General features: G+C 38.5%; 1 protein-coding gene across 2 annotated transcripts in view; it reads left to right on the forward strand.

The window, feature by feature from the left end:
* Positions 1-20,479, forward strand: part of NADK2 (NAD kinase 2, mitochondrial) — a 32,584-nt gene extending 12,105 nt beyond the window's left edge. The window contains exons 2-12 of one of the 2 annotated variants that reach the window (XM_048292748.1): positions 3,920-4,008; positions 4,361-4,449; positions 5,955-6,036; positions 7,346-7,429; positions 9,678-9,814; positions 10,609-10,687; positions 12,859-13,002; positions 15,102-15,157; positions 15,241-15,294; positions 15,748-15,871; positions 17,698-20,479. In XM_048292748.1, the coding sequence (XP_048148705.1) occupies positions 3,920-4,008; positions 4,361-4,449; positions 5,955-6,036; positions 7,346-7,429; positions 9,678-9,814; positions 10,609-10,687; positions 12,859-13,002; positions 15,102-15,157; positions 15,241-15,294; positions 15,748-15,871; positions 17,698-17,836 (1,077 nt within the window). In that variant the 3' untranslated portion in view covers positions 17,837-20,479. The remainder of the gene's footprint in view (positions 1-3,919; positions 4,009-4,360; positions 4,450-5,954; positions 6,037-7,345; positions 7,430-9,677; positions 9,815-10,608; positions 10,688-12,858; positions 13,003-15,101; positions 15,158-15,240; positions 15,295-15,747; positions 15,872-17,697) is intronic. The other variant, XM_048292749.1, reaches the window with a different exon arrangement.
* Positions 20,480-20,562: the final 83 nt, after the last annotated feature.

Here is a 20,562-nt window from a genome sequence, read left to right on the forward strand (position 1 = left end):
TGAGGTCAGATTACTAGGCCTACTTGTAAATCAGAGCTTCCTCCAAAGGAAGAAGAGCTTGAAAGTTGTCTTCATGCAGAGTTTAATACCTCTGTGCCTTTTTGAGGAGTCAGTTGACAAAACCCAAACCTGGCATAGGTTTGGGGGCCTGTCTGATGATTGGGCTCAGGACCCAGGCTGTCCTTTTGTTGTCTGTACATCCCAAGTTCCTTCAAGGCTCTTAAGGAGGTAGTCACGCACACAGCAATTGGACTGCCTGATCTTTGCCTTCATCTCTTTTAAAGTAAAAAGCAGGTGGTAGTCTCGGTTTGGTCTTACACTTTATCCTAAGTGCAAAACTCTTTCCAGCAGCAGCATTTGTCATAGTTTTCATGTGGCAGTCAGGTGCTGGATATGAGGCAGGAGCAGAGGCAGTGAAATACAAGTGTATCTGTCTGAACATTGGGAGACACTTTTTCACTTTGAGGATGACTGGGCACTGGCACAGTTTGTCCAGAGATGTGGTAGGGACTCCATCTGTGAAGATCTTCTAAAGCCATCTGGATGTGGTACTGGACAGGTGGCTTCAGGTGGCCCTGCCTGAGCTTGATTGGACCAGAGGACTTCCAGAGGTCCATTCTAGCTCAACCACTCTGTGATTCTGTAGCCTCTGACCACAAGGACTGTGAGCACTTCTCTGGTTCTTTGGAGTAGTTGAGTGAGAGCAGCTGATGATTAGCATTCCTGTTGGATAATACTTGACTGCGGTTAGGCTCAGTCAGGCTTCCCCTTTGTGTGTTCTTAGATGAATGAACTTGCGAGTTATTAATCTCTGAACTAGAGAGATGAGGCTGGAGATGAACAGACTGTTGTAGTCTCTGGAGCCTTCTGCAAATCAGGACAATTTGTTAATTCCCTAGACGTAGCACAGCCATTTAAACTCAAGGCCCTAACTTTTCATTTTTCTTGTTGTTTAGTAATACTTGCTTTCTTGTTCTAGAGCTGAATTCAAAGAGGAGATCTACACATTCAATGCCTGTTCTAGAGTGCTGCTGAAAAGGTTCATCCAGTTGTCAGAATACTGATAGTTTACTTGCTGAATGACCTCTTCTGTTTTCTGAAGCTGTTGATGAAATAATTTAACTCAGCTGTGGCAAATGGAAGTTACAGAACAGACTCTGTTCTGTAGCAAGGGCACTACCCATACCTCTCCTTCCTGGTGACGCCAGGGAAATGTTAGCTGTAGGCTCACCACTGATGTTGGTGGCTCAAAAACCTGCAAATGATCATGCAGAGAATTATTACATTCTTATCGTTCTGAGATAAAAGCTCTCTTCCACCAAGCTGAAAGATAGCATGCTGACAAATTAGCCAAATAAATGAAGTACATAAAATTGTAATGTGGAGTTTGTGGTTTCTATTTTCTGTGGAAACAGCAGCCTGGAAAATGTGTGCTGCTGCAGCAGTCTGCTGGTCAGGTGCTTGTTTCATTTCCAGCGGATATTTCTAGAGGAACCCTGATTTTAGTAACAGTTGGTGTTTTTTGGAAATTGTTTGGTTGTGGATTTCTTGTTCTTATTGTAAAGAAAGATCAATTTATGCTTTGAATGTGCAATTGAAAATTCTTCTAGCAAAGTAGACCTGGGGTGCTCAGCGGCAGATATCTGAGGGAGGCAAGTACCTCCTTCTTCCCTTTCTACCTTTTCCTTTCCCATCCAAATGGATCATGAGAGGCTGACAGCAGACCCAGCAATGGGCAGTGCTGTAACTAGCATAGCCCTGTGTACTCTTTCCCTCCTCAAAGCCCACAGGGGCACTGTTCAAGTTCCCAGTGCAACACCATGGACTCTGCACGACTAAGAGGGGTCCAGGGTGCACAGCATTGTAGCTCAGGAGTAGAAACAAAAGATTTAAGTGTGTGAGGCAGTTAATGGGGCAAAACACCCTGTACCCCAGTAAACCAATGCGAGCAAGCTTTGTAAAAATAACCTTCAATAATTGTCTGGATGTTTCCTGATCATCCACATGCCTGTGTTTGTGTGTGATCCTGCATAGCTGGCAGGCAGCTACTCCCACTGTCTGCTTTTAGTGCCTTGATGCATCCAGACACCCTGTGAGTCTGTTGGAAGTGGTTTCCTGATCCCAGCTATAAGATGACTGAAGATTTTGTTCCTGCAAGTTACTTGCCAATTGTAAACACACTGAGTGGAACAGCCATGCTGTTCCAGAGCAGCCAAGTACATACTTTTCTGTAACTTCTTCAGTGCTCAGTCTGTCTTATGTGCTTAGCTCATGGTTGGATTTCTTGACGTGAATGGGTGTCAGATGCATAAAGATTGCATTTCCTGGGTATTGGATTGTGGTTGACTTCAGTCATATCCCAACAGTGCTCTTCCCTTCTCTCAGGAGTTGTGTAGTATGTGAGTCTATAAAAATGGGATTAGATGAGGCTGTCTGGCACAACTTTCTCTTGGAATGGTATAAAACATTGAACTTGAATAAATTGCTGGAAGTGCCTGTTTAGAGCTTCTGGCACAGATGAATTCCTCTACACAAACTCTAGGAGAAGTTCTGTTTCTCTGCTGATAAATTGGTTTTAACTGTTCAGGGAAAAGGAAGCAGTGACAGTGTAATTGTAGGTTAATTCAGGCTAGAAGGAGCATGAGGATCCTGCTGCTCAAAGCAGGATCACTTTCACTATGAATGTATTTATAGACTTCTTTTGCTTAACATCCTTTGCACCCTCTTTCTTTCACTTTCTTCATCTCCATGCACACACATATTTGGCAGTATCAGCCCCAGATGAGGGCCCCCCTTGCTAAATAAGATAAAGAACAAATGGTGACTGAATTACTTGCACCAAAACTTGTTGAAAGACTAATCTGCAGTCAGTAGTCTCACCTGCCTGCTCGTAAGAGTCTATCTGTATAAACTGCAAAATATTTCCATGGTCTGAAGATTGTGTTGAGATTAAATATTCAAATTCTCCAGTTTCCAGGAGAGATGAGACTAGAATGCACCTGCACAGTTTGTCTTGTTATTGTTTGTTACCAACTTGTTTAAAAAATGTGGCTTATAATCCAGGGAATGATATCAAAGGTAGTAGGTAAATTGTCCTTAAGCTTTTTTTTGATGCAGAGAAAATGTCACCTTTGTCAGCACTTGGCAGTCTTCCATTTTAGCTCAAATACAATTTGAAGGGTAATGCTGTAGGCATTTCAGGCTCTGTTTTCTTAATTGTCATTCCTGTTGCTTTTTCTGTTCTCTGTCTTCTCTACAGCACAACCTTGAGCTTTTAGCACATGGCAGAAGCACAGTTAGTGTAACTTTATGTACAATTTAAATCAGTTGGCAGATTCAGGAGGAGCAAAATGTCGGAAGTTGCATGGAAGTCAATGTAGTATGCTTGTTTGCATATTTGTGTAGTCTGTGATTATTGACTGTTGTGGCCATGTGATTCATTTAATGAATTAGTCAATATAAGCTGACTGCTATGTATATAGAGATGTAATTAATGGAGTGCTTATAAAAACGGATCTCTGCTGAGAGAAAAGACATACTTTTTTATAGCTTGTATTTGCACTGCTCAAGAGCACTTACTGTAGTGATGAATTGTTACAGTGGGGATACTGCAACACGTGTATCAGACAATGAGGCCCATGGAAAAGAATATATATATGGACTGATTCTTGATAGATGTTTTAGAGATGTTTATTTCTCCAGCCACATGGCCGGGATCTGCCGAGGAACTGCGGCAATCACGGGACCTGAGGGTCCTTCTGCCCGCGCAGGGGAACACAAAAAAACCAACGGGGAGCGAGGCTGAGCAGGGGCAGGGAAACCTCGTGTCTGTGCCCTCAGGGCCCCTCTCCCAGGGCTACATGGCAGGGGGGAGAGACCCCAGCAATTAACTTCTACAAAAACCATTTGTGTTTTACAGCTTGCCTTGAAGGGATCTAACTATGCTGGTCTGCTGGAACGGCATCGCATTCACACAAAAAATGTGGAGCATGTTGTAGACAGCTTACGGTAAGAATGTATGGCTATTGAGGATTTCAGACACAGTGCAAATATCCATGGATTGTGTGAAACAAAAGGAAGCCTTGTTACCAGCACCAATAAAACAGGAGTACTGAAAAGAGAGTGATGCAGTTGAACAGGCATTCCTGAAAGAACCATCATGTGAACTGGCTCAGTTCAGTTGACTAATATGCTGTATTATCATCTTGAAAATAAATGAGAAAGTTGTACGGGATTTGTGTGTCAAGTGTTTGTAAGCCAAACAGGAGTGTCATTACTCCTTAGCTGCATGACAGCTTTTCGGAAGGCTGTGACAAAGAACAGTACAGGACAGAATTCAGACTTTTTCTGAACTTTACAGGAACGAGAGGATAGAAGTTCGTCTTGTTAAGCGTCGAGAATATAATGAAGAGACAGTTCGGTGGGCAGATGCTGTTATATCAGCAGGAGGTATGACTTTATTGGAGGAAAGTATTTGCTTCAGTATGTTTTCATAGATACGTTTCTCAAAAATAACTTTGCAGTTGTGAAGCAATTGGAAGTATGCACGTTCTGAAAACAAATTGCTAATCTAATTGTCAGAAAATCTGACAAAATGCAGTGGTTGTGACCATCTTGTACTACCTCTAGTATCTAAAATTGAAGCCCATGGAAATGAGTCCCAGTACATGGCCACTAGAAAAGTTTGGCATGTGTGAAACAGTATAAACTGTGGAATTTACTGTAGTTTTCAACTAAAGAGGATAAAATGCTTGATGTCGTGATTTTATGTAGCCCTAAAAAACTACTCGTTTTTTGGGATATGAGGTGTAGAGCAATGTACTACCTCACGGTCCCCTTGCTCAAACTGTCTTTCTTGCTTTCACACTTAATCCAGTGACTGGCGTATCAAGTTGGATGGTACAGGTAAAAGTCTGCAACTTCTGAGCATCTTGTGCCACTGATAAGTGTTTTTCAGATGAACAACAGAGCAACTAACCTGACTGTTTATTTTTAATATTGGATTGCAGCTGTTCATTCAGTGGGTTTTTTTGGGATATGCTGCAAATACAGCATTGTGTTGCTGGGCTCACTCATCTGTGGCAAATAGGCTTGACCACAGCTTTCTCTCTTCCCACTAGTCCAGTTTGCCCTTAGGTACTGGTCACTGTGAAAGATGGGTAGAAAGACTTATGTATATATTTCTGAAGCATTCTAATACACTTTTGTAGATTTCAAAGAACTTCTCTAAAGTGCCACTTTGTCTGTGGCAAAATTTTTTATGGTTGAGGGAAGCAGCTGGGAAGTGATACATGATCTGAGGTTTTCAGAGCTTACGTCTTCGTGCTTTTCAGAGCTTACATCTTTGTGCAAAGAGTGGATGAGGTTATAGTTGTCTTCTGTTTAACAGACAGGGAAAAATACTGATATCTGGAGAAGCCAGTACATTTAAAGATTTCTACTTCCAAGATTTCTACATACCTAAGACTTCTTTTCCAAGTATCCCTATTTGGGGCCAAATAAGACCTTTAAATTGCCTTCTAGGAGGGCAGCTGGGGTGAAGCTGAAGTAATTGTTTTTATGTGATTCACAGTAACATTTGGTTTTGTTTCCTGTCTCCTGTGGCTTTGTTTAGCAATACTTTCTAAATTTACTTTTGTTAAAGAATTTCTCTTACCTGCTGGTAAAAGTACAGAAATTTCCATAAATCTCTTTTAAAGCTTGCTTCTGCCACATTCAATTGCCTGGGCATGTATAGCTATCAGATAAGTTGTACTTCTTCCAGTTATGTTTGCCATCTTGAATTCAGTTGTCACTACTCCTATTTGAAAGGTGTCAGTAGTTTTGTCTCATTGTATTTTTGTCCAGCTTGCCTGATTTGTTGTTAATATAAAAGCACATAATGATAATGCTGGAGTACGTTCTGGTACTAGAATGTGAAGTGAAACTAAACTTTTGGTCTGTCTTTTCTGTAGGTGATGGTACGATGTTGTTGGCAGCCAGTAAGGTCTTCGATAAATTTAAACCAGTCATTGGCATAAATACTGATCCTGAAAGGTAAAAACATACTTGGGAAAGCAAAGCTTTATTTATTATTAGGCACACTGTGCATCTGTTTCCATGGTACATGAGGCATACCTGTAGCGTTTGGCAGCATAAATGTCTCTTTTGGTGGGTTGTAGATACCAAGGCAACCTGTTGTTTTTTCAGAAAAGTTTCCACAACAAGTTATCCTGTCTCATCTGAGAGGACATTTAGTATTGGGTAAGCATAACTGTTACACTGCCATAACTGTTCTCACACCAGTGTAACAGCACTTGCAGCTAGCTAAGTTGAATTACTAACCAGAAATTTGAGGCTAGGGATGGCAGTATAGAACTTAGACAGGAAGCAGGACTTCATAAAAGCAGCTAAGTGTGGTGCCTGAACACACAGAAACATAATTTCTTTGTGAAGATGGTGGATCCAGTAGAGCCTCAGATGAAGTTTGCTGTGGTTTCTTCGTGTAAACCATGTGATACCTCAGAAAACGCAGTCTCCTGAGCCAATTGTTGGCACTTAGTTGTCCTATTATAAACTCTGCACAAGCTGCACCCACCTGCCCATATCAATCTTACAGCTCAGTGGATGCAGTGTGTTAGTACTGCCTGGTTGGTATAACCTTCAAATGGATGGCAGATGAAACTCCGAATTCACAAGGCTCTGCCTGCTGAGAAGTCTACATTTAGATTTCTGCTTTTGATACTGACAGTTTATTCCCAGTACATAAAGTGGTCGTCAAAAGGTTTAATTCCTTTCATACCTTACTTCTCTTCCAAAACTTTTCAAATGCTCTGAGTAGCTATTCTGTATTATCAAGCCTGACTATCAGGGTTCAAATAACAAGTACCTTTAAATTGTCACATATTACTCAAGGAAGGGAGCAGTGTTTAGTCTTCTGGTTCTGACATGAGATTCTTTTCATCTTAGGCATGTTGCTTAGCTGTTTGTGTTGCTAACTTGCTTGTAAATGGAGGAAATTTTCTCACCTGCCAGGTTTATTAAGCTCAAATAGCTTTCCAAGAATGGTGACAGGAACTATATTAGTGTTTACGTATTCCTGCAGGATTACTAGCTGAACAGACAGTTTTTAGGGGAAGTGTGGGAGAAATATCCTGTCTCAGACCCACAGACTTCAGGAGCTGAAAGCAGTGTATGGTTGCTGATGTGCTACTGTGCAAGAATAGTACAGATTCATAAAGGTCTCAAAAGTGTAGCATAGCTAGATGTAACACAAAGGGAGACCTACTTTGTTTTGTTTTGTTTTCCAAAGGTACCAAATCTGAACAGTAATACTGTCATTTTCATTGTCATTTTTTGCTACCAGATCAGAGGGTCACTTGTGCTTGCCTGTGAGATATACACATTCATTTCCTGAAGCTCTACAGAAGCTTTATCGTGGTGAGTTCAGGTAGGATTCACTGATCTTTGGTTTTCAAAAACATAGAGGGATTGGAAAACACCTAATCATGTGCAATTCCTAAGGACCAGGTGCAGCTTAGTAAAATCTTAATGGCTCAGATTGTGAATTCTCTGTAGATGTTTAAAATGTTGAAAAATGAGTTTGTGGTCAAGAGTGAGATTGGAATACAAATGATAAAACTAGTTCCAGCAAAAAATCTTCTGGTATGACCTGCAGTAATAGATTTTCACTTCTGATTTAGTAAATTCACAAATAAGGAACTGCATCCTTGTAAGGAGTATATTGGTTTGCATATTTTTTAGGATTCAAAAACATACAATACATAAGAATAGAAGCTAGTGAAACACATTCAGTTAGGAAATGGTCAGTGTGTTGCTTGTGGGGTTTTGGTGATTGAGATAAAGTGGCTTAAATTTAGTTAACAGATTAGTGTAAGACAGAACTTCTCTTCATGCTGAATATAGCTTGATGTTTTCAGTACCAGATATTCTTAAATAGAACAATCTTACTTGATTTAAAAAGAAGCAAGCTGAATTTTAAAGGACAGACTAGGGAAGAATTTTTAATAACTACTTAAAAAGGGACATTGTTCTGTGTATATAATAACTTTGCAGAATACTTTTATGATGGCAAACCATCAAACAGAAATCAGTCACTCATGTGAAAGTATATAGCAATTGATTTTTGTTTATACTTCTAGCGTATTAAATTTGTAGCTTGAAATGTGGCTGTATTTGTGCCATAGAAAAGTTCTGAAATGAGATGAGTACAGTTGCCAGGATAAATAACTGAAGGAGTTTCAATATGTTGAAAAATATGTTGCTAAAAGAACAGGAACTTTCCACTCACGTACTCTAAGATTTAGAAAACAAACTTTTTAGTCTCCATCATTCTAAGTTGCTTAAATAAAGCTCTCAGTGTTTATGCAGATAAACTCCCTTGACATTTGGCAGTTTTGATGTTTTGCTGGAAACAAAACTGTATTTTTGTTGCTGGAACTCCTGTTATTGCTCATTATGGAGCTGAAACCTCACCAGAGTGAAACAGAAAGGATTTCCCTAATTGTTTTTCTGAAATAATAGAAACTTTATTCTTAAGCAAGGACACAAGCAGGTGTTTGATTTGACAGTTCTTAGTTTTGTTTGGCCCTAAGCAAACTTCGAAATAGGTGAGTAACTGAATCCTTGTCTGGAAGGGCTTCTGGTGTTTCCTTTCTTGGTGGTCAGTGGTGTAGTAGGTTCTCTGAATAGGGGTATAATAGAGGTACAGTCCCATTTTCTAATTTTGTAGGGAATGTGACATGTTCTAGCCATGAACACTGTAAGGAGGCTAGTATAGTGATACTCACTGCATGCTTTCTGCATGACTACCTAAAATCGTATTTGGAATTTAAGGGCAGATAGGTTGTGTAAATGAGGCTCTATAAAGATGACAATGAGGAAAAACTAGCAGTGTAGTCATATAAAGCATAAGTCTCATGTAATTTCAGGAAAAACTGGTTACTGCCACATGGATATCAACAGTATGAACAGGGAAAAGATGTGCTTGTAACACTCACTTGTGATTTGCTTTCTTAGTCAAAACTATTGCTATTTTGTTTTATGACATCTCTTAGGTTGTAAGAGGAAAAAGGAATTGATTAGGGAAAAGTAAAAAAATCGGAGTGTTGTAACATGGTTTTTATATCCTTCTCTTGCTTCAAATGAATTCCTCTTTAACAGCCTAAATTCCTAGGCCAGGAGCATTTGTTAAAATGAGAGGATACTTGGGGCCTTATTTATAAACGGATGCATAGAGCTGCTTTTCTGGACAAATACAAACAAAAGATGTTAAAAGTATGGCACGTACTGCTGTATAGATTCTTGAGAGCTCTTTATTCTCAAAGCATTGCATCAGTCATTCATTCACAAGTTAGGGTCACATGCCTAAAAAGGAGAGTTGTTACATACAATTTTATAGACTACTTTTGGCCTGTGTCCTCTTATTTTGCACATTTTTACACATGCAAGAAACATTAGGTAGCAAATTCGTAAGTGTGAAGAGTTGACAATTTAGTACAATTAACTTTTTAAATTTAGAAGTCATAGTGGAAACTTTAAAACTTGAAATATGACTTTGAATATATTTAGCTTCTGATCTTAAGACGTTCTGCTTTGAAAGTGAAGACTTTCAGATCCTATTTAATTTTGTAATTAATATTTCAGCTGCTCATACGGGCTTCTTTCTCCTCTCTTAGGTGGCAGTGGCGGCAAAGAATCCGACTGTATCTTGAAGGAACTGGAATTAACACAACCCCTGTGGATTTACATGAACAGCAGCTAAGCCAAGAGCAACACAGCAGGGCTCACATAAATGAAAGATTCCAGGATCAAAGTAGGTTAAAATCTGACAAGATTGTAATCACTTTGCGATGATAACTTGGAATAGAAGATAAAGATTTGTGAAAGTTTCAGTATTTGAAATACCTTCTGTCAAAGTACCTGATCTTAGTACTGTACTACTATCAAAGTACTGTAACTACTTGAGTATGTGTGTGTATGTGTGTACACATGCTAACTTTTAAGTTAGGTTAATTCAGAGTTGTAAAAGCTGGTCTTGGACTACCAGCAAGCAAAGAAGACATTGGAAGTGAGAATCTGTCTGTAGGTAATTCTTGAACACTTTCACCTCTTTTCTTTATGGTGCGTTGAAGATGCATGGTTCTGTGCCTAACCTGTGTCCAGTACTGCATTTGCTCAGTAAGAAGTCCTTGTCAACATGAACAGTTTGTTAATCCACTTTAACTACCTTGTGGTATGACGTCTAATTCTCTGAACTTCCTCAGAAATGTCTGTTAAGTCACTGCTGATGAGTTTAACTTGGCTGGAAGAGTGACTGACAGAAGAGAAGACTTCATTCTGCCTGGCTGCCCATGACTTTTCAGGGAAAGCAGTGTCTGAACTTAAGTGTCATTGCTGACCTTGGTTTAAATGTTTATTGTCTCCAGTAAAGGACAGTGACTGATCACAGAGTAAATCAGTGAAAAAATAAGTTTGAAGAAAATGGAGCATGAGGTCTAGAAAACAAACCCAGGCAGCAGAATCTGTCCTCCAATAAATTGTGAGCATTTTTTTAAAATTTTGTATTTTTAATCCATGATTCAAAACTCTTATTTTCGATATCTGCAGGGTCTGATATTTCTGGTCCACATCTTTTACCAGTGAGAGCACTTAATGAAGTCTTCATTGGGGAATCTCTTTCATCCAGGTGTGTTTTAACTGTTGTTTCAGCAAGGCACAATTGACTTAATTTCTTGTTATGACATTGCAATAGACAGTCAGTGATGAGATTTTACTGTCAAATTTCAGTTCTACTCTATAAATATTTAACACTGATTGTATTATTGCTGATTACAAAGTGTATTTTCAGAGATGTAAGTGCTGTAATGTTAATTTCTGGTTTTCTACTTCCTGTCTCATCATTCTTTCATTTTTCCTGTTTTCTTTCCCTTTTACTGATGATTTAAATAGTTCTTAAACTGCCTCCTCTCCTGCATATCTTCTTAAGTATCTCTTCATAAGCTTTTAGCATGACCAAGTAGAAATAAGTTTTAGCATGATTCCTTTTTCTGCCTTTCTGTCTTTAGAGGCAAAGGTATCAGCCTGCCTTTGGCAGAAACCTTGTTATTGATGGAAAATACATCTTTTCTTCTTTTAAGAAATGAGTTTGTATCAAATCATGGTACTGCCTTATTCAGGATACATTTGACTGTCCTTTCTGTCCTGAAGATCAATGCATTTTTGGCAGCCAAACAATAAGAGGAACATGGGGAATATGACTGGGGCCGCAGTAAAAGTCATGGTCCTTAGTCAGGATTTGACCAAACTTTTACTGTATTTTATATCTCTTTTCACTTTACTGTTTATCTTAAAAAACATAAACAACAACAACAGAAAAGCCACTTTAGACTTTAACAGCTTGTGTTTGTACAGTGCCTGGGACACTGATTGCTGCTGGAAACAGTATAAATATTCTGTGAGTGCTTTATTTTTTGTCTGGACTTCAGCATGTGGCAGAAGGAATTAATCTCAAAGAGATAAAAATCCTGCTTTCTACTAAATCAAACCTAATTTTATAAATGTTTTAAAGAATTTCTTTAATGTGCAGTGATAGAGGAACACAAAGCTGTTTTCCAATGCTATCTATGAGTGTCACAAGTACATTGTGCTCTTGGCGCCAGTGTATTTGAGAACCATTGAGGAACACAATACCTGTAGAAACCTCTAGAAGTTATTATGGCGTTAATAGGACCTTACACTTGAAGACTTAAATGTCATAGATGAATGTTCTGTCAGTGTCAAATACACAGGTTTGCTGTTTATTTAGACAAAATAATTTTAGGAGATTCTTCTAAGATCTTATTCTGCATGTCAGTGATGAAAAGAGGTAAATTGAAGAAAAAAACCCCAGAAAACCTGTTCTACCCAGCTTGCAAAAGTTACATTAAACTGACTCAAGCTGTGCACCTGTGTACTAATCTACTTGCAGTTCTCTAATCTCCCCATCTTCTCAAGAGTGATTGCACAACATGCCCTAAGTTACTGAGAGTATAAACTGTTTGACACCAAACAGCCAAGAGCTGTGTTTCTAGTGGATCCAGACTGAAATAATAGCTCAGTAAGTTCTGTTTACTAAGAAAGGTGAAACTCAGTCACGCATAAAACAGTGAATGTGGTATTTCTGAGAGGGCATCTATTAATCTGAAGCCTGTATCACATTGTTTGAATTAGTCACTATGAATATCAACAAGTTTAGTTCATAAATATACTCTTGTATGTTCTTGTAGAGCTTGGAGAGGGAAACTTTGGTCTCTAGGCCTAACACTTGGAATCCCCTGACAGATGAACAGTAACGTGCAGGAGATGATTGTACATCAAGACCTAGTACATTTGAGTTTTAGGATTAATTTGCCCTGGAGAGAAATGTAAGCCTGCTGATTGTGTAAAGCTATTCATGAAGAATCACTGGATTTTTGATTGCTGAAGTGATCAAGAATTCAGGTTCAATCATGCTATTACTTACTGATGTTGAAATGTTTAGTGTTCCTTGACATAATTTAATGAGACCCAATCATAGCATAACCACAGTTTTTGTGCAACAGTTATGACAGGAAGGTAATTGTTTATAGTTTTATTTGTAAGTCTAACAAGCCCTGCAGATGAACCACAGAGCATAAATTAATATGAGAAGCGACTGCAGAAAAAGTGCCTTAAAATGCTGCAAATCATTTTAGTCCATTATAAAAACTGCTATAAAATAGTAAACCAGAAGTGGCTGTCAAATTGGAAACACTGTACAAAGCCTGTGAAACTGTGATCCAGATATGAAAGTCTAAATTGTTATGTGCCTGATAAGGCTGTGTGTTCTGTCTTATTCAGGGAGAACTTTAAGTCCTGCAAACCCAGTTTTAAATTCTCGCTTCATAGGGCCTCCTATTATGAAATATCAGTTGATGATGGTCCTTGGGAAAAACAGAAGAGTTCAGGGCTTAATGTGTGTACTGGAACAGGATCAAAAGCATGGTGAGTACATGTTGCTGCTTTGATATAAAATATAATTTCAGATAAGCTAGATGAGCCTATTTTGCTCATTCATTTTGTCCTTGCTGAGACTCTGTTGGACTATGGGTAAGTCAGTCAAATATTCTCACTGTCAGTATGGCTCAAGGCTGTTACAAGTATATGAGAAGAGCAGAGCACTCATTGCTTATGGGTATGGAGAGAAGCCTTGAAAGGGTGAGGAGCTGTTGCACTGAGACAGAAGTTTGCCTTAGGTGTAATTTCAGTGAAAGATGAATGCCACCTGTGAAGATGAATGGTTGAGAATTGTGAGGGAAAGAGATTCTGCTCTGACTTGCAGAGAGCATTCATAGTGATCTGTGAACTACTCTTGTTGGCTAAAATTAGAGTGCTTAGATGATATAGCTCAGTAAACTTATAAAATCTAAGCTCTAAGAAGAATGGGAAAACATGTACTTGGAAGCAGTGTTAAGTGTTCTCTGGCACATCTACTGCCAGTTCTCCTTTCAAGCCTCTTGTTTCTTTCATACTTAATTGACAGGGGACAATCTCTGCCAAAATACTCCCCTTAAACAAAGATGGCCATATCTACACAGAACTGTGCTAGCTTAATCAGAGGGATAAATTATATAAACTTCAGTTTAAATGTGCCACAGTACTGCATGTAAGTCTAATCAATTTAGTTTTGAGATGTGAGAGAGGTGTTTGTGCTCGGGGTTAAAAGTTGTACAATAGGCACTGGGTTTATGTGGCAGGCTAAGATGAACTAAAACAGAAGCTTTTAATGAAATTCAAAACTGAGTATTCATGCTGTAACCATGGTTACTGGGTTTTACTCTTCATTGTAATTCAGAATTTCGTATTCAGGCAGCATAGCTTAGTCCTAGAGCCTGCCAAGGTTGAAATTGGCAGAGTGCTAGGGAAACTTCCCTAGTGTTCAATACCTTGGGAAAGTACAGTCTTATTTCACTGCTGTTCTTACACATCTCATTTGCTTATACATGGTGCTGAGCAAACCCAGAACCAGGAACCAAACTCCAGGATTGCCTCTCTCCATTGCAGCAATCAGTATGAGTTGCTGGACTTCTCTAAACTGAGGCCAAGCCTCAGTGGAGTGATCTTCCTTAACCGGTTGTCTAGGCGCTCTCCTGGAACTTCAGACTTTCTGGGACTGAGAGACATTTAAATGTCCAGGTACTTTCTGTAGCTGCCAAAACTTGGGTAAAAGGATATCTTGATAGCATCTGCTCAGGCTTGCAGGTAGGCAGTAAGTGTAAGAGACAGAGCCTTGGACAACCATGGTCAGCAGCTCTGTGGTCTGATAGGTGTGTAGAGGATCTGTATTGCAGTCTGAGGCATTTTACTGCCATGACAGTGCTGGACTGAGGATTTTGAGCTGTATTGAGACCTGGGCATCTGAGATGTTCACCGTACTGCTGCATAGTGGCTGTGATTTAGCACCTACTCCCTTTTGAGCCTGGGCAGAGGTGGAAGACATTTTTTGGGGTTTTGACTTAGTCCAGACTGAGGCTGTGTTAACTTGCTCATCCAAATGTGTCAAATGCAGAAAAGTGTCTGATCTGACTGCTCCTTTTCTATATACACCAGTTCTGTGATATTCAAGGCCACACCTTAGGGTATAAATACACACATAAAATATTTATAAAGAAGTGTTGGGTTCATAAATGAGAGCTAACAGAAAATTAATTAGCAGGGGTTGGATAGACCCTTGGATAAGAACACAATCTCTAGAACTGTCATGCTTCAGTTTTTTAATGCAGGCTTTATTCAGCCGTTACTGGGGTTTTAAGGCAGGAAGGTTATTGATAAGGAGACTACATCCCATGCTCTTCTTTCCTGAAGACTTGACTTAATGGGTTTTTAAGGTTTACAAGGTCACAGGTAGATGCCAATCAAGAGTTGATTTAAGACTTGTTTTTTAAAATAAACTGGTATCAGCTCACACTTAATACCATTCTTTTTCCTCCCCAGATGTTGAATTTAGTTTTTCATCAGTGTGCAAGATTTTCTGTTTTGTTTTTGCTCGGCTTTTCTCGTAAGTTGTACTGCTTAGTAAACAAGACTTCTACTTCTCTGTCTAGGTCCTATAATATTAACAAGGTTGCACATCAAGCTATTGAAGAGATCCTTAAGATGGGTGAGTGAACAACGTGGCATTAGTAGCCAAGTTTATATAAAGATACATCTATCTAATCGGGGCTCTTTCTCTTGGTTCAACAGCGAAAAAGCATGGAAGTTTGAATATGCCATTGAACATGGAACTGGTACACAAAGGTTAGTGAAGAAGGCAAGATTTCTTTTAAACTATCTTTGGCCAGTTCATTTTGTTTGTATTCTATACTACTCAGCTTTCAGTATTTTAGCACTCTTGCAGTAACAGTCTTTCTTGCAGACATTAATTAGGCACAGTTAGCAAAAAATGCTTTACTTGATATGAAAGCACTTATTTAGACTTCTGTATATCCTCTTCAGGAGAATTTCAGTTCTCCTAAGATTTGAAACAGTTAATATTTAATCACCTGAAGAGAACTTTTGAGTGTTCATCATTCAGTAGAACTGAAAGCCTTCTTCTCTAAAAGTAATTTTTTTGCATGTGAAGGCTGTTAAACATCTGTCATGACTTCATGTTCCTTCTTGGTGGAGAAGCCACTCTTCCATGGAGGAATGTGTTTCTGAGAGTAACTAATTTTCTCTGGAAAAACTAATGGCTGATTCCTCTACTTACAGTAACAAATGATTACAATGAGTCTCTGCTCTACAGTCCAGAGGAACCAAAGATGTTTTTCAGTGTTCGAGAGCCTATTGTAAACAGAGTTTTCTCAAGTAGCCGTCAGCGTGGCTTCTCTTCAAAGTAAGTGTTGGCTGCAATAGTGAAGAGTTACTTCATTCTGTGTATCTGTCAAAGTATAGGCAGGACTTTCCCTTGAAGTGTTTCAACATCCAGTTAGTTCTTTGAGTGACTTGAGTATTGTTCTCATAACAGCAGGAAGAAAATATTTCCTAGTTGTGTTACAGCTTTTTAATGTTTGATCCCTGCACAATCTCACAGAATAAAAGAATCTCACTGTGCCCAGTTCTGGATATATGCCATTCCCCTCAGTATGAGACACAGACATTGACAAACTGGAGTGAATTCAGGGAAGGGCCACTGGGGGAATGAGGGGGCCAGAACATGCGGTTTGTAAAGGAAAGACTCAAACAGTGCTTTTGTTCATCCTGGAGGAGACAAGACTAAGGGGGAATTCAGTTGCTGCCTTCAGCTACCAAAGGATGGTTACAGAGGAGACTTGAGTTAAACTCCTTTCCGAGCAGAGTATAAGAAAACACCCATGATATTATGGGATGTAGGATTCTGATTAAAAAAAAAGAAGAAATTTTCACAGTGAGAATAGCCAGGCAGTCAGCCAGGTTGCCAGGTTGTCTCTATAGACTGTCTTATCACTGTTCTTGGAGAGACTCAAAACTTGCCTGGGCAAGGCCTTAAGCAAGCTAACCCGTCTTTGAAGTAAGGTCTGCTTTGAGCAGAAGGTTGGACTAAATGCATTTCCAAATGGAATTATTTGGTAATTCATAATTTTAACTTAGGGCACTTGTGCCAGTGGAGATTTAGATTGAATATTAAGAAAATTTTTGTCATGGAAAGGGTTGTAAAGCAGTGGAACAGGCTGCCTGTGGAAGTGGTGGAATCATCATTCCTGAAGGTATTTAAAATACTTGTAAGGCATGGCACTTAGGGATATAGTTTAGTGGTGGGCTTGGTAGTGCTCGTTTAATAGTTGAGCTCAATGATATTGCGTATCCTTCCCAATCTAAACGAATCTATGATGTATGGAGCTTGCCACAATTAAGTATAAACACATACAGCCATTAGTTATATGATCAGAATAACTGAACATGCAAACAATAACATAGAAACTATTGAAAGCAAAACAGTATTTCAGTTTTATTTAAATGTGAATTCAACCTTTTCTATCAAAACAAATGTTTAAAGGAGCTCTGAGCCAAATTCTTTATTCTGTCTTGTCCAGCTCTAAAAGAGATGCCTTAAATTTTATAAGCTTAGATTTAAACTTCTTAGCTTAAATATGATATAGTCAGACTCTTAATATTGACAGTAATATGCTGCAGTTCTTGAAATTGCCTGGCAAGCATCCTGACCTTCAGCTTTGTGTTTGGTATTGCTTTCCCTTCTCTCTGATGATTAATGTAACAAAATAGACTATATTAATGTCCAAATTATTTGAATCTCAAGCATTGCTACTTGAAAATGTATATTTCACATAACATGAAGACCACTTATTAGAATCTTAAATTAATTGTCAGCTTTTCTGTGGAGATGAAGTAAATCACAGTTAAATGAGATCATCAGTAGCTTTCATTAAAACTTGCATCTAAGCCTCAACACCAAGTATTATATTATAGGCTGTTCTCAGACTCTGGGAGCAGTAGGCTCCATTGAGTACATCCTTCAGTCCTCTCTGAACTCTTTGCTTAGTCCATACAAAGCACTGAGGCACACAGGGGGTTCGAGTATTTAGTACAATGTTAAATGGTGGTTAAGCATTTACTGGCCCAAGCAAAAGAAAGTCCCAGAACCAGTTTTATTGTTAAGTGCTTGTGCGAAATGCCTGAAGTTTTAAGCTGTCTTGTGATAACTTACTTGCTGGGCTTCTGCAGGGTCTGTGTCCGTTCCCGTTGCTGGGATGCTTGTATGGTTGTAGATGGAGGAACATCTTTTGAATTCAATGATGGGGCAATAGCTTCGATACTGATTGACACAGAGGATTCACTGTGCACTGTTCTGCTGGAAGAATGAAGGACCCTGATGTATTTGCTGTAACATTTATGGATCCATAGAGGGAAACCATGGGGATATCACAATGCTGCATTATATTGGAAGCTGGCCTTTTTGGATGCAAGAGCATTTGGAGGAAGCTTGAAATGCTTTTCATTCCTTTGGGTTGGGGAAACATTAGCCTGATATTTAAGCTCTTTTTGCATCTAGTGTAAAACATGTCTGAAGTGTTACCTCTAACTTCAGTGAAAATTGACATTTTAACCTGTAAGGCAAACATGAAAGCTTTGTAAACACAGGTGAATGGGTTCAAGTATTAAGTCAGTAGCATTAAATATTCAGATGTACAGTTTTTTTAGTAACAGTCTGGGACTGATGAAACTAAATACTTCGTACATACACTTTTGTAGAAAGGTTGACGGTCAATCTAGCAATTTGATGCAAGGATATATAGATTTTGGTAAACCTATGATGTTGATGTAAAAGAAATGATAATACAAACCTTTTGTATGCTTTTCAAAAATTGTACAACTTTGTAGTTTCATACAACTTGTGGCAATTTTTTTTGTTCTTCCAATATTTTTTTCTACTTTGTAGACTTACATCAAGAGTAAAAGTCTGGTTTAATACATCTTGAATGACGTAGCTTTTACTTTTTGTTTGGCTAGATAGGGACTTGAAACCCAAAGGTTTTTTTGAGCCCTTCATCAGGAATATACAAATTATAGAAATCATGTTGGAGTAAGATAAATTCCTTCGCTGAATGGATTAGCTGGCAAGGAGATTATCAGTGACACTAGTATATGAAAGTGGCTATCATTAAGAAATATATTTGGCCTTATTAAGTTGAATGGTTTGGAATTTAGGGTTCTGAATTTCTTATAATTAAAGAAGAATGAGATACACTGGGTATTAGGAGTTGGACCACAAGCTAATACCTACGTCTTCCAGTTTTCCCAGCATGTTTTTTTTTTACCTTCTCCAGAAAACTTAAATTTCCAGTCCTATGCTGAATTCTACTGGTATGTAAATGACAACAAATTAATTTCACTTATCTCTGCTCATATTAGGTAATCAAGTTGATACAGAAAGAAAAAAAGCTCTGATTAAAGAAAAGCAAGTCACCTTTTAAATGTTTTAGAGAAACTGTGAACTGTGACTGCCTTTTGAAGTCTGTGCTGATAATTGCAGAGATAAGGAAGCAGAATTTGACAACACAAATATTCCTACAGCAGGAACTCTTCTGCTATGTGACTTGAAAATAGTATGTTTTGTTTACTACAGATTGGTTTCCAAGAGTGAGTTTTCTTCAAATGACTTTTGAACGAAGAGACTTCTGTAACAGATGTTCTCAGGTCTAATGGAAATGTTCTCCCATGTGGCCAATCAGTTTATTTATTGCCACTTGCAGAATGTAAACTGCTTTTTATTGGTGGAGGAAATGGACAAAGGGTTTTTTCCTTCTAGACTTAGAGTTAATAGAACTCAAAACATAATTTAGAGCCTATTGATTTGACCAGACCATTCAGGTTTAGGAAAATATGAAATTGATGGAGATTTCTGAGTAATCTACCACTGTGTACATTTCACCTTCTAAGTGTGCTGCAGAGTTATTTACACTGTCTGGTTACCGTGACTGCAGACTCAGAGGGGAAAATCAAAGTAGCCAAGTAAGCTTTCAAAAGTTGGTAAGCTCAGGAACTACCAGAATAAAGCCCTTATTGTCTAAAATAACTTGCAAAACTTGTCTAAAGGTAAAGACACAAAAGACTAATCTTTATAAAAGTTGTGTGCACACAGACTAGGGTGTTCTAGTTATTCTCAATCCATCTGTAACCAGTTAAGGATTGTTTATTATGTGCCTGTGTCAAGTACATAGTCAATATGCTGTTAGGATTCAAAAAAACCCCAACCCCACCAATGCCATTAACACTAATTTACTTCCTAGGACTCCACCACTCTTTGATCAGATTTAGGTATTGAACACCTGCACAGCAAATCTATGGCAGAAATCTTATCCCCTGCTTATTTAAACATTTGTGTGCTGAAATGTTTTAATGGAGACTGATTAGTCTGATCAGTAAGCATACCTCTAAAATATGCCTGTCATTCCTTATTATGAATGTCAAGACTAAAAGGCAATGTTTTCAGACCCAAAGTATGATCGATATTAGGACTTAGTAAATTTTCACAGTCAGATTCCTAATTTAGCAAAATGGAAGCCTGACCTACTCATGAGTGGCCTCTACTGGTTTTGTCTCTATTTAATTCCAGTTCTGTCAAAGCATTTACTGGTGAACACTTAAATTGATTAGGATGATTCAGAAATCTATAATTAATAGTAAGCCGCTACCTTTTTTTATTAAAGAGCTGTAGGACCCTTTTTAAGGATCCTTTATTACAAAGTGTTGCAGTACAGACAACTTACTTGGTAGACAGTATTCCAGGACAGGACTGAGTATTGGTTTAACACTGATTTAATCTGCATGGACTGGCAGTGATCTTTGCACCCGTTCTACCTGCTGAGTCAAGTCCATGGTATTTTCATTTAGTGCCAGTCTATACTGTGTTCTGCTAGACTAGACCTATTATTCTTTGCTGCTTTTTTTTTTCCAAGTGGTGTTTATACATTATGTAATAAAAATTCAAAGGTTAATTGATAAATGAAGCTGTCCTGTGCCTTATTTCAATCTTCAAAAGTGTTTCATGTGCTCAGTTTCTTCTCACTTACTGTTTCAGGTTGTTTT

Source organism: Corvus hawaiiensis, chromosome Z (assembly GCF_020740725.1).
Source record: "Corvus hawaiiensis isolate bCorHaw1 chromosome Z, bCorHaw1.pri.cur, whole genome shotgun sequence".
In the NCBI taxonomy this organism is placed as follows: domain Eukaryota; kingdom Metazoa; phylum Chordata; class Aves; order Passeriformes; family Corvidae; genus Corvus; species Corvus hawaiiensis.